Genomic DNA, 14,527 nt, shown 5'->3' with positions numbered 1-14,527 from the left:
CTATGTTTAATGAATTAAAAGAAAATATGTTAAAAATGAGTCAATAAATAGAGAATCTCAATAGAGAAATAAAAATCATAAAAAATGACCAAATGAAAATTCTAGAGTTGAAAAGTATAATAACTGACATAAAAAATTTAACAAAGGTGTTTAAATATCAGAAGGTGTTAAAAAAATTTAACAAAGGAGTTTAAAACTGTTTTAAGTTCCATTTTTTAAAGGCAGTTAGGATAAATTACTAGTCTTTTCCTACTAAAACAATTTCTAAAAGAAAATTATTTTCAAATGTTGCTTATGTTTCTATTTCCTCTTTTTCTGGGAACTTTTGAGGTGGTTAATAACTAATTGTTGAAATATTAAAATAATTTTCCAACTACACTGAGCCTTACACAAATATAAGAAGAAATTTCCTGCAGTAGTTTCTGAAAGGTCAGATTTTTGCCCCAAGACTTAGAGCATTTGGTAGGCTATTTTATCATTGATAAAACCATTTGTATTATTTTCAGAAACTTGGGCATGGCAGGTAGTTGCTCAAAGGAAAATGTACTATGCTTGTATTACGCAACCAAACTCCTTCAGCTTCTTCAGCTATGCTTAAATCCAAATGGTTCGGGGGCGGGGGGTGCATGTTTCTTTGCGTTATTTGGTTTTCCATTTCTCTTTCAACCATAGCTATTTCAATCCCTTCAAGGCCTCTTTTTACTGCCTATAGTTTACAAAATGTCACATTTCTTCCAACTTCTCTATTTTCTCTTTTATGACCATTCCCCTTAGTATTAGATACCAATCCTGACGAAAGCTAGGCCTCTTTTTGAGAATTCAAAATCTACAGAATCGGGAATTTTAAGGAAAAAGCGACATATAGGCTTGCAAATCAAACACCCACTGCCTAATTGACACTGATTTTATCAGTTTACATATACTTCTTATTCCTTTTTTTATTGCTTCTTCCACACACTGTCTGAACCCTGTGTCTTATATTTCAATTCTTGTTGGAAGTAAACGTTGCTGGCTTTCTAAATAAAAATCCTGCCACTGTGAAGTCATAACCCTATGATAGAGTTCTGACACTGACCTCATGCTGAAGACTCTGTGGTGTGGTCTTTTGGAGTACTTTCTCTTCTGACCCTTGAAAATACTTACTTTGATATATTTGTGGCTGGAGTAATCCCTTTATTAATGATTGTGAAAGATGGCCCAAATACCATGCAATTATGTTACTCTATTCAGCTTTGCGGGAAGGAGGCATAAAATCCCTTGTAAGCCATCTCTTCTTGGAAACAAAACTTGCTTTCAAATCAATGCAAATGGGGTCTGTTACAAACACAGGAAACAGACAAAATGTATTGATTATTTCATTTGTTTGATGTTGAGGCCCTTATATAAAAATAGGGGATAAACTCCTGTTTCAGTAGATCATAGATATTTTCTACTTTTCTATTTCTTCCTCTTTCTACCTCTTCCCACATGTACAAATGCTATTGCCATCACTACCACAGAAGCCAAAGCTTTTCTAGCATTTTTCTTAATGAAAAATGGGGTAAGGTTACATTCCACGTGTGCATTCTTCTTGGAGTACCTCTGTGATACTCATCTCACTGACCACATCCTATTTATCATATGTGCTAAGACATACAGTACACATGTTGTGGATATAGATAACAGTTTTATATACTGTAATAATGCATAATAAGTGAATTTTTCTCAAGTCCCTATGACGGCATGGGAAGTTTAGGAAGGGAGGAAACACATCTGTGTGGATCTTCACTGAATACACTGCAGAAGAACAGAGCTGATAAACAAAACCTAGAGGGCAAAACCATTCACTAGGGTACAAGGGACACAATCAGGGGTGATGTCAGCAGGTCCTTGTGATCAAAAGCAATAATAGGCTGAGAAATAGGGTGGGAGGCCTCCAAAGCCTAAATTAAACTCTTTTATGTATTTTCCAGTATTCTTAGTAACACACAACTATGCTTTGGAAACTTGGCTTTTTATGCTGTTGGCAACATCTTAATAATGAGTTTTAAATTATAAAAAGTATAAAGTATTCCACAGTCCTTCACTCTTATTTGTGAAAATACAAGGACATGCCCTCCATTGGCACACAGATTAAGTATATTCCATTGTGTAGAGCCCTTGTTTTCCTAGGCTCACAATCAGCCAACATTTTTCAGTTTCCCTTATAGAAAGTTGGGCCCATGCCATTGAATGCCAGTGGAATCTGGGCATAAGTGATATATACAACTTCCAGGCCTGGAGGATGGCAAGACTCCAAGGGAATACTAAAGCCACCAAATGATAAGAGACAAGGTTCCTGAAATACTGTGTGGAGCAAGGTCATCTATACACCGCTGGTGTATTCTGACATGACCAAGAAATAAACACTCAGTGTTAACTCAGATTTGGAGAGTCTTTGTTACAGAAATTTAACTACTAAGACTAATACAACTAGGATCTTTCAAAGAAAATGATGTGGAAATCTCTTCTAATTATTATAGTAGTTTGCTTGTGAGAGATAACATTCTGAAGTTTTCTAATAATTTGTCAGTTCAAATAAATTATTCTACACTTGATGTTAGATCATAATTACCTTGGAAACTATTTTAAAGAGACATAACCAGTCCTAGCCTTGACCTAGTGAGTCAGAACCAGGTAGATCATAGGCAGTCACATTTGAAAAACTTTCCTGTGTTTTACATATACCCTTGGCTAAGAACTACTACTCTAGGATAACCCAAATTTTACCTTTAGATCAAAAGTTAGATTTTCAAGTCTCATTATTTAAGGTCCACCTAATTTATTTGACTGAATTAGGTTTTTTAAAAAGTGTATTTGATGTTATTGTAAAAAATCAATGTAATAAAATTGACCTTTATTGGGTGTACAGTTTTTATAATGTATAGTTTTAGGCAATACCACCAAAATCAAGATATAGAACAGTTCCATCACTCCAAAAACACTGCTTCCTACTATCACTCTGTAGTCACATTCTTCTCCTACTACAACCCACTGCAATCACCCAAGGTCAGCAGAAAGAAGAAAATAATATAGATTACAGAGGAAATAAAACAGATAAAAAGCAATAGAAAAGATCAATAAACCCAAAAGCTGTTTTTTTCTGAAAAGATAAAACCAACAAACCTCTAGGCAGGCTTATCAAAAAGCAAAGGAGGAGGATTCAAACAAACAAAATAATAACTGAAAGAGAAGAAATAACAACTAATACCACAGAAATTTTAAAAAATCATAAAAGAATACTATGAACTTATGCCAATAAATTGGACAATGTAGAAGAAATGAAAAAGTTTCTAGAAATATACAGCCTGCCAAAACTGAGTCAAGAAGAAATAGATAATTTGAACAGGCTGATCACCAGAAGTAAAATAGAAACATTAATTAAAAAAAAAACTCTCTGAAAACAAAAGTCCAGGAACAGATGGATACACTGTGAAATTCCACCAAACATACAAAGAAGAACTTATACTTGCTTCTTAAACTATTCCAAAAGATTGAAGAAGAAGGAAAAATTTCAAATTCATTCTATGAAGCCATCACCCTGATACCAAAACTAGACAAGAACACTACAAAAAAAGAAAATTACAGGCCAATACCTTGATAAATACTGATGCAAAAATATTAAACAAAATATTAGCAAAACAAATCCAATAATATATAAAAAGTATCATACACCATGATCAAGTTGGATTCATTCCAGGGTCACAAGAACAGTTCAAGACATGCAAATTAATCAATGTGATATAACACAGAAACAAGAGAAAAGAACCACATGATCATCTCAATAGATACAGGAAAAGCATTTGATAAAATTCAACATCCATTTGTGACAAAAACTTTCACCAAAGCGGTAGAGGGAACATAGTTGTATATAATAAAAGACATTTACAACAAACCCACAGCCAACATAATACTCAAAAGTGAAAAGCTGAAAGACTTCCTGCTGAATTCAGGAATAAGACAAGGATGCCCATTCTCACTACTTCTACGCAACACAGTAATGGAAGTCCTAACCACAGTAATCAGACAAGAAAAAAATAAAATAAAAGGTATCCAAATTGGAAGGGAAAAGGTAAAACTATTACTATTTGCAGATGACATGGTACTCTATATAGAGAATCATAAAGACTCCATATAAAAACTATTAGAACTAGGGAATTCCTTGGTGGTGCAGTGGTTAGGACTTGGTGCTTTCACTGCAGTGGCCCAGGTTCAATCTCTGGTCAGGGAACTCAGATCTTGCAAGCTGTGTGGCATAGCCAAAAAAACCAAAAACACAAACAAAAAACAAACCTAAAAATCTATTAGAACTAAGAAATTCAGTAAGGTAGCAGAATCCAAGATTAATATCCAGAAACCAGTTATATTTCCTTACACTAACAATTAAATATCAGAAAAAGCAAGTTAAAAAAATGTCAAAAAATACATATGAATAAATTTAATCAAGAGGTGGAAGACCTATATGCTGAAAACGATAAAATACTGATAAAGGAAACTGAAGATGATTAAGAGAAATGGAAAGATATCCCATGCTTTTGGATTGAAATAATTAATATTGTTAAAATGGCAACACTACCCAAAGCAATCTACAGATTTAATGCAGATTTTATTTCACTGCTGTACAATAGAAATTAACCCTACATTGCAAATCAACTATACTTCAATTTAAAAAAAAGTACAGGGAACTTTCCAGAACGCTGGGTGAAAGGCGGAGGAGCGGCGGCTGCCCGAGCTGCGCACAGCAACGCGCTCCTTCCCACTCCCCCACACCGGCATCGGCCCGCTCACCGGCTGTAGAAAATGGTGAAAGAAACCACTTACTATGATGTTTTGGGGGTCAAACCCAATGCCACCCAAGAAGAATTGAAAAAGGCTTACAGGAAACTGGCCTTGAAGTACCACCCTGATAAGAACCCAAACGAAGGCGAGAAGTTTAAACAGATTTCTCAAGCTTACGAAGTGCTTTCTGATGCAAAGAAAAGGGAATTATATGACAAAGGAGGAGAACAGGCAATTAAAGAAAGTGGAGCAGGTGGTGGTTTTGGCTCCCCCATGGACATCTTTGATATGTTTTTCGGAGGAGGAGGCAGGATGCAGAGAGAGAGGAGAGATAAAAACGTTGTGCATCAACTTACAGTAACTTTAGAAGATTTATATAATGGTGCAACAAGAAAACTAGCTCACAAAGAATGTGATTTGTGACAAATGTGAAGGCCAAGGTGGTAAGAAAGGAGCGGTAGAATGCTGTCCCAATTGCTGAGGTACTGGAATGCAAATAAGAATTCATCAGATAGGACCTGGAATGGTTCAGCAAATTCAGTCTGTCTGCATGGAGTGCCAGGGCCATGGGGAGCGGATCAGCCCTAAAGATAGATGTAAAAGCTGCAACGGAAGGAAGATGGTTCGAGAAAAGAAAATTCTAGAAGTTCATATTGACAAAGGCATGAAAGATGGCCAGAAGATAACATTCCATGGTGAAGGAGACCAAGAACCAGGACTGGAGCCAGGAGATATTATCATTGTTTTAGATCAGAAGGACCATGCTGTTTTTACTCGACGAGGAGAAGATCTTTTCATGTGTATGGACATACAGCTGGTTGAGGCGTTGTGTGGCTTCCAGAAGCCAATATCTACTCTTGACAACCGAACCATAGTCATCACTTCTCATCCAGGTCAGATCGTCAAGCATGGAGATAGCAAGTGTGTGCTAAATGAAGGCATGCCAATTTATCGTAGGCCATATGAAAAGGGTCGCCTAATCATTGAATTTAAGGTATACTTTCCTGAGAATGGCTTTCTCTCTCCTGATAAACTCTCTTTGCTGGAAAAACTTCTGCCTGAGAGGAAGGAAGTAGAAGAGACTGATGAAATGGACCAGGTAGAATTAGTGGACTTTGATCCAAATCAGGAAAGACGGCGCCATTACAATGGAGAAGCATATGAGGATGATGAACATCATCCCCGGGGTGGTGTTCAGTGTCAGACCTCTTAGTAGGCCCATGAATAACACTCACTGCTGGGGTTTTATTGCAGTAGTGATTGAGTGAAGGACTATAATCATAATATGCTCACTACTTGCTTTTGTTTTAATATTCAACTATAGTAGTGTTTAAAAGTTAAATGAAGAATAAACTCGAATATAAAAGCTCTGGCTTTCCTGTATGTATGATGACTTCAGTGTGCAAGATTAAGTTTAATACTTGTAAAAACGACTTTAAAAAATTACCCCTAGCATTTGTTAGGCCATACTTTGTAATTGATTTCAGCTATGTACATGGAATAGCTTAGACTGAAATGCCAGGTTATATGTATTGACTTCAGTGTATGACCCTTAATTGTTAAGCTATGAAATTAAAACTGTGTTTAACTGGCAAAAAAAATAAAAAAAAAAATAAAAAAAAGTACATCACATACTCTGCTGAAATTCCATCACCTCCACTAGCTATACTGGAAGCAGTGCTTCCTAAGGCCCACTTGACTTCACACTCCAGAATGTCTGGCTCTGAGTGAAAGACTATACCATCGTGGCTAGCCACATCATTAAGATCTTTTTAGTACAGTTCCTCTGTGTATTCTTTCCATCAAGGAGATCAATAAAGATAGTGGAGGTGATGGAATTCCAGCAGAGCTATTTAAAATCAAAAGATGATGCTATTTTAATATGTGATGCACTCAATATGTCAGCAAATTTGGAAAACTCAGCAGTGGCCAGAAGACTGGAAAGTCAATCCTCATCCCAATTCCCAACAAGTGCAGTACTAAAGAATGTTCAAACCACCGGACAATTGCACTCATCTCCCATGCTAGTAAGGTTATGCTCAAAACCCTCCAAGCTAGGCTTTAGCATTACATGAACTGAGAACTTCCAGATGATCAAGCTGGGTTTAGACACAGCAGAGGAACCAGAGATCAAATTGCCAATATTCGCTGGATCACAGAGAAATCAAGGAATTCCAGAAAAACATCTACCTATGTTTCATTGACTATTCTAAAGCCTTTGACTATGTGGATCATAACAAATTGTGGAAAACACTCAAGAGATATGGGAATACCAGACCATCTTACCTGTCTTCTGAGAAACCTGTATGCAGGTCAAGAAGCAACAGTAGAACCATGAACAGAACAACTGACTGGTTCAGGATTGAGAAAGGAGAACAACAAGGCTATTTACAGTCATCCTGTTTATTTAACTTATAATTAGAGCACATCATGCGAAATGCCAGACTGGATGAGTTACAAGCTGGAATCAAGATTGCCAGGAGAAATAACAACCTCAGACATGTGGATAATACCACTCTAATGGCAGAAAGTGAAGAGGAACTAAAGAGCCTCTTGATGAAGGTGGAGGAGAGTGAAAAAGCCAGCTTAAAATTCAATATTAAAAAAACACTAAGATCATGGCATCTGGTCTCATCACTTCATGGCAAAAGAAGGGGAAAAGGTGAAAGTAGTGACAGATTTCACTCTTCTCAGGCTCTAAAATCACTGTGGATGGTGACTGCAGCCATGGAATTAGAAGATGATTGCTTCTTGACAAGAAAACTATGACAAACCTAGACAGTGTGTTAAAAAGCTATGAAAAACCTAGACAGTGTGTTAAAAAGCAAAGATATCACGTTGCCAACAAAGGTCCATATAGCCCAGGCTATGGTCATCCCAGTGGTCACGTACAGTTGTGAGAGCTGGACCAGAAAGAAGGCAGAGCACCAAAGAAGTGATGCCTCCAAACTATGGTGCTGGAGAAGACTCCTCAAAGTCCCTTAGACAGCAGGAGATCAAACAAGTCAATCTTAAGGGAAATCAACCCTGAATACTCACTGGAAGGACTGATGCTGAAGCTGAAGGTCAAGTATTTTGGCAATCTGATGCAAACAGCTGACTCACTGGAAAAGTCTCTGATGCTGGGAAAGATTGAGGGCAGAAGGAGAAGAGGGCATCAGAGGATGAGATGGCTGGATGGCATCACCAATGTAATGGATAGGAACTTGGGCAAACTTCGGGAGATGGGGAGAGACAGGGAGGCCTGGCATGCTGCAGTCCATGGGATCACAAAGAGTTGGACATGACTGGGCAACTGAACAACAACAACAATGGATATATATGTATTACTCAATTACTCAGCCATAAAAAATAATGAAAGATACCACTGCAGCAACATGGATGAACCTAAAAGAATATCACACTAAAATGAAGTCAGACAGAGAAAGACAAATACTATATGGGGGGCTCAGAGGTAAAGAATCCACCTTCTGATGCCTGCCACTGCAGGAGACACAGGTTTGATCCCTGGGTCAGGAAGATCCCCTGGAGAAGGAAATGGCAACCCACTCCAGTATTCTTGCCTGGAAAATCCCATGGACAGAGGAGCCTGATGGGCTACAGTCCATGGGGTTACATAGTCGGACACAACTTAGCGACTAAACAACAATACATGGAAATCTAAAAAATAATACAAATGAACCTATATACAAAAGAGAAACAGACTCATGGACCTTGGAGACAAACTTATGGTTATACCAAAGAGGAAAGAGAAGGAGGGAGGGATAAGTTAGGAGTATGGGATTAAGAGTTACAAACTACTGCACATAAAATAGATTAAGCAACAAGGATTTACTATATAGCACAGAGAACTATAGTCAATATACTGTAGTAACCTATATTGGAAAATAATCTAAAATATATACACACAAACACATATATAGCTGAATCATTTTGATGCAGACCTGAAACTAACATACTACTGTAAATCAATATTCAATTCAAATATGAAAGCTTCAATTCAACTTAAAAAGTTTTCCCAAATTAGTTTACATTTTTATATAACTTTTGTTAATTCTTAATTACTATATACAGTAAGTTAAATAATTATACCAATTAAGGAGTTAATATAAATCTGATGCCAAGTTGGAAATTATAAACTACCTAAAAATATGAACTGAAATATTCCTATGTACAGAATTTTAATGATTTTAAGCAACTGATAGACAGAAATTATAAAAGAAAACTTGTTATAAGAAAAAAGCTCATAGGGAAAATTCTGTAAAATTTTAGAAGTATTGTGCTAATATTTTGACAAATTCTAACAAATTACTTGTGAAGATTACTTCTGATAAACTTCAAAAGCTTTTCTAGAATATAAAACATTTTTTCACCTTGGGATAGGTATTTATCACTAAATCAGACAAGTTTTCTTAAAGTAAAAATAGTACCATCATTTAAATTTAGATATAGCTCTCTAATCCACTGCTAACCTTACCTTTAAGACATCTCATCTATCATACCTGGAGAAGGGAAAGGCTACCCACTCCAGTATTCTGGCCTGGAGAATTCCATGGACTGCAGTCCATGGGGTCGCAAAGAGTCTGACACGACCGAGCAACTTTCATTTCACTTCATCTATCATAACATACATATTTATATCATATCAGATGAAAATAAAAGCAAATTTGGGAATGCAGCTTGCCCTGGTCAGATAAGACTTCCTGCTGTAACTTTTGTAAATACTTTTAGGGTTAGGATACTATTTCCTGATGTTTCAGTGACTAGGATTGTGTATTAACAGTAGGCCAAAGTAGTCATCCATCACAATTGTTGGAGGAACTGCTTACTATTAAGCTTGTTTGTTGTCTTTTAACTTTAATGTAGATTCTTCCAGGAGAAATATCTTACTTCATTATATTCAAGATAATAATATTCCATCATTCTCCCTCAACTCCCCATACTCCCAAGAAGGCTTAGTATACATTTGTATGCAACAAAAAATTACCTTCTTAGCAGAATGATCACTTTCTAAGTAATTTTTTAACTCTCATTTCCAGAGGCCAAACAAGGGAAGATTACAACTGAGATAAATCCAGGACCTAATTAATTATTTCAACATATTTTTCCTTGTAAACAAAATTCTCTTGCCAAAATAATGTACTTTGTTTAAAACTGAGGTCACAATTTGCCCTTTGTGGCCAAAATTGGGCCTGCAGCTACGGTTTGGTTCTCCCTGTTTATATACACATGCATGCACGCATGGACATGCACACGAATGAACTGCCTATATAAAACCCCGCATTTCCAGGGTGAGATGTATGGAGAGAGTAACATGGAAACTTACATTACCATATGTAAAAGAGATAGCCAATGGGAATTTGCTCTATGGCTCAAGGAACTCAAACAGGGGCTCTGTAACAAGCTAGAGGGGTGGGATGAGGTGGGAGGTGGAAGGAAGTTCAAGAGGGAGGAGACATATGTATACCTATGGCTGATTTATGCAGATGTTTGGCAGAAACCAACAAATTCTGTAAAGCAATCATCCCTCAATTGAAAAATAAATAAATTTTTAAAAACCCTACATTTCCAGCTTCTTTTGAAAACAGTTGAGTGTCTGGCAATACAGGGCCCAGTATTGAGAAATAGCAATTACCAGCTAGAACAGATTGGCAGCAGCTCCAATATGCTTATCTGTTTAGCCTCTGAAAATACTTTAGTTATGCGATCCCTGATTTAAATGCATTTTTTGTCCAATTTAATAAAATATTCCTTCACTCCCGAGATGAAGACTTTCCAACTTTCTAATCTGAGGCCCTTTCCCAGAATAAAACTGATATTAGCTTTCACTGCTGCATAACAATTTACCATAAACTTAGTGGATTAAAACGACATGTATTTATTATCTTGTAGTTTTCATAGGTCAGGAGCCTGGGTACTACTTAGCTAGGTCCTCTGTTCAGGGCCTCACAAAGTTGCAATCAGGATCAGCCAGGGCTATGGTCAAATATAAGCATTAAATTCCTCTTCCAGGCTCACTGGTTGCTGGAAGAATTCAGTGCCTTGCAGTTATAGAATACATAGGACCTTCAGATCCTAGAGGCGTCTCACTCTAGCACATGACTCTCTCTATAACATGGTAGTTTGCTTCTTCAGGGCTTCCCTGGTGGCTCAGAGAGTAAAGAATTAGCCTGCAATGAGGGAGACCTGGGTTCGATCCTTGGGTTGGGAAGATGCCCTGGAGAAGGGAACAGCTACTCACTCTAGTATTCTGGCCTAAAGAATTCCATGAAGTCACAAAGAGTCGAACACAACCAAGCGACTTTCACACACACACACACACACACACACACACACACACACACAAGGCTGCTTCTTCAAGGCCAACAGGAGATCATCTCTACTGCTTTGAATTGCTGTGACTTTGTCCAACTCTGATATCTAGAGCTTTTTTGATAGGGTTAATTCGATTAGGTCAGGCCCACCTAGGATTGTCTCTCTTTTGCTTAACATTAACTGATTAGGAATTTTAACTGTATCTGCAAAATATTTCACCTTCTCCACATAATATAACATAAGCAATGGAGTGCTAGCTCATCATATTCACAGTTTCCCCCCTATACTCAAGGAGAAGGGATTACTCAGGGCACATATACCAGCAGGCGGGAACCTCAGGGGCCATTTTAGGATATCTTGCCTATCACACTTGGCATGTCTTAGTATTATTTGTGAGTTTCACTTCCACTTGGTTTCTATAGTTTATATTTTTGGCGAAGTATTCTTACAATATTGTACTATAGTGGCGACAGCAAACATTTTTTATTCAATTTACCTTTAATAATATAAGAATTCTACTAAATGTAGTATGAGACTGTTTTGCAAGATTTCAAAATCAGGTCTATTCTAGACTAACATCCTTTTAGCCCTTGTGCATGAAACACAAAGATGGAGTTTATCTGTTCAAATGGAGCAATGGTCGCTGTGATTGAATAAGAAAATGATTTAGTCAGAAGCTAGAATGGGAAAAATGAAGGCAGTTGCTCAATTTTTTTTGAGTTGCTCAAAGTAGCATCTGTGAGCATAGGAAAGCAATGTTTCTATTCGACCTGACTTAGCAGCTCTACCGTTCCTATTTCTTGTGGCGGAGCCAACCCTAGTTACCACTGTCAGTGCTAGAGACAGCTGGAATGAGCTGGCCAGGCTGTGTCTGCTTCTCCTAGGTTGGTGATCTGTGGCATGGTCAAACAGTGCAGATCACACCACATAACCTGCAGTGTTTTCATGTCAAACCTCAACAGTTTCTCCACAAAGATGTCCTGTTTACAGAGATGCCCTCCTATTTTCTTTACTCAAAGGTAGATGCATTTTATGTCTTTCAGTATTTTAAAATTAATATTTTTGCCCCTGTTTTGTATACTGATACCTCCAAGTACCCCCAAATTTTATTCATATTCATCCATGTAAACAGTGGAACTGACCAGATGTAGTTTATTAAAATATGTTCATTCAAAACAATTTTGACTCAGTTTTTGAAAATTGCAAATACATTCAAAACTGTTACAGTGTCATGAGGTTGCAAATATTGTCTTATGAAATTATAATAAAGTTGTTTAGCAAAACTATGAAATATTATAATTTAACTTTCACATATAAAAATATATTTTATATTGCAACACTGAACAGTTAAGGCCACAACACTTGAAGGAGAGCTTGAGATAAACATATTCTGAAATTGCTTGTCAAAACTGTCAGTATTTAAATAAACATCAAAACTGGTCATACTATTCAAATCAGATAAAAGATATTAAGTTATATCTTAAAAGTTTTTCATCAGAAATTTCTTTCAGAACTCAAGAAGTTTTTCAAGTATAAATTACAATGTGCTTGGTGACCATGAACACACAAACATAGATTCAAAGTATTGTACAAGATTTTGACCTTCTCTCCATATTGGGGGGTGAGGTATCCTGATGATTTTGCCCCATGTGGTTCGGGTTGGCATCTTTCTTATTTCTTTTAAAAGCTATTTGGTCTCCTATTGGTTTTATCTCTGGGAGTGGCTCATTATTAATCTGCATAATTTTCTGACTCGTCAATGACATTCTTTTAAAGAGGAAAATCTAGGAAAAAAACACACGCAGAGAATTCACTTCAGTAAATGAAACAGTTACTTAATAGTATTTAGAGGGTATAATTTTCAATAAGTCTTAACATTATTTCATCACATTTTTATGAGGCACCACAATGGTACATTCTCAGCATCCGCCAGCCTTTTTTCTTTTACCAATTGCTATCATGATTCTTCCCTAAAACAAGACCTTTTGGGGTTTACACTTCAACACTATCAGTAGTATTGATATCTGCTATTTGTTATATGTCATTTTTCTTCAAAGAACTAATTTTACTTTGTTTTGTTATAAGAGGAAAAAAGATGAAAACCGAGATATTCTACAGGAGGACACACCTCCCCGTTCCTTATAGATCAGAATTTCTGGCAAAATGTTACTGCTGCCAAATGAGTGGGAGCCCCAGGGGTCTGAGTAGGCAGTTCAACGCATGGACCTATGGCCCAGGCAGGGCCAGGGCTACAGCAGGCAGAATGCAGCTAACAGCTGAAGAGATCAAAGTACCTCATAACCCAGGGACTCCAGGTGGGCAGAAGAGACAGAAGAAGAAAAGAAACAGAGGAAATGCCTAGTGTAAAGGGAAGCAGAGGAAGAGGAGCCAGCACTGGGAACTGAGTTTTCTAGGAACAAAATCAGCATAAAGAAGGATCTCAGAAATCAGAGGAGGAGAAGTGGCCAAGAAGAGAGTGGCCATCAAGGCACACGCAAGACACATCAAGGAAGATGATAACTGAAAAGTGCCAAATGATTTAAGGCCTTTGAGGATTTAGCCAGAGAGAAAACAGGGTTCCTAAAGAATGGCAATCCAAATAATGGTTTTGACATGATGCCAAAACCAAAAAAGCACCCCAAGACCTGGCTCTTTCAGAAATTAAAATGGTGCTAAAAATAATAGCTCAGCCTTCTTTATGGTCCAAATCTCACATCTGTACATGACTCCTGGAAAAATCATAGCTTTGACTATACAGACCTTTGTTGGCAAAGTGATGTCTCTGCTTTTTAATACACTGTCTAGGTTTGTCATAGCTTTTCTTCCAAGGAGCAAGTGTCTTTTAATTTCATAGCTACAGTCATCATCCACAGTGATTTTGGAGCCCAAGAAAATAAAGTCTATCACTGTTTCCAGACCATAAAGAAGGCTGAGTGCCAAAGAACTGATGCTTTTAAACTGTGGTACTGGGGAAGACTCTTAAGATTCCCTGGATAACAAGGACATCAAACCAGTCAATCCTAAAGGAAATCAACCCTGAATATTCATTTTAGGACTGATGCTTGAAGCTGAAGCTCCAATACTTTCACCACCTGATGCAAAGAGCTGACTCACTAGAAAAGACCCTGATGCTGGGAAAGACTGAGGGCAGGAGAAGGCGGAACAGAGGATGAGATGGTTGGATGGCATCACTGACTCAATGGACATGAGTTTGAGCAAACTCTGGGAGATGGTGAAGGACAGGGAAGCTTGGTGTACTGAAGTCCATGGGGTCGCACAGTCAGACACGACTGAGTGACTGATCAACAACAAATATTAATAGCTTAGCTTACCTTTAAAGAATGGAGGAATGAGAATGAAAAGTTCTAACCCAAAAAGTCAAGAGTCTAGAAAAAGAGTCTACGAACTAAAATGC

General features: G+C 37.4%; 1 protein-coding gene and 1 pseudogene across 5 annotated transcripts in view; one reads left to right on the top strand and one right to left on the bottom strand.

Annotated features, from left to right (window-relative positions):
- Window positions 1–1,156: 1,156 nt before the first annotated feature.
- Window positions 1,157–14,527, bottom strand: part of RPGR (retinitis pigmentosa GTPase regulator) — a 73,515-nt gene continuing 60,144 nt past the window's right edge. For 2 of the 4 annotated variants that reach the window (XM_043459071.1, XM_043459067.1), the window contains one exon: window positions 12,238–12,896. In XM_043459071.1, the coding sequence (XP_043315006.1) occupies window positions 12,690–12,896 (207 nt within the window). In that variant the 3' untranslated portion in view covers window positions 12,238–12,689. Of the gene's footprint in view, window positions 1,315–12,237; window positions 12,897–14,527 lie in introns of those variants that run through there. The other 2 variants (XM_043459068.1, XM_043459070.1) reach the window with 2 other exon arrangements.
- Window positions 4,723–6,163, top strand: LOC122435139 (annotated as a pseudogene). The gene has a single exon (XR_006267595.1). The product of XR_006267595.1 is annotated as a dnaJ homolog subfamily A member 1-like (transcript).

Source organism: Cervus canadensis, chromosome X (genome assembly GCF_019320065.1).
Source record: "Cervus canadensis isolate Bull #8, Minnesota chromosome X, ASM1932006v1, whole genome shotgun sequence".
Classification (NCBI taxonomy): Eukaryota; Metazoa; Chordata; class Mammalia; order Artiodactyla; family Cervidae; genus Cervus; species Cervus canadensis.
Note: the sequence above shows the minus strand (reverse complement) of the source record. Positions and strands in the feature narration are given on the sequence as shown.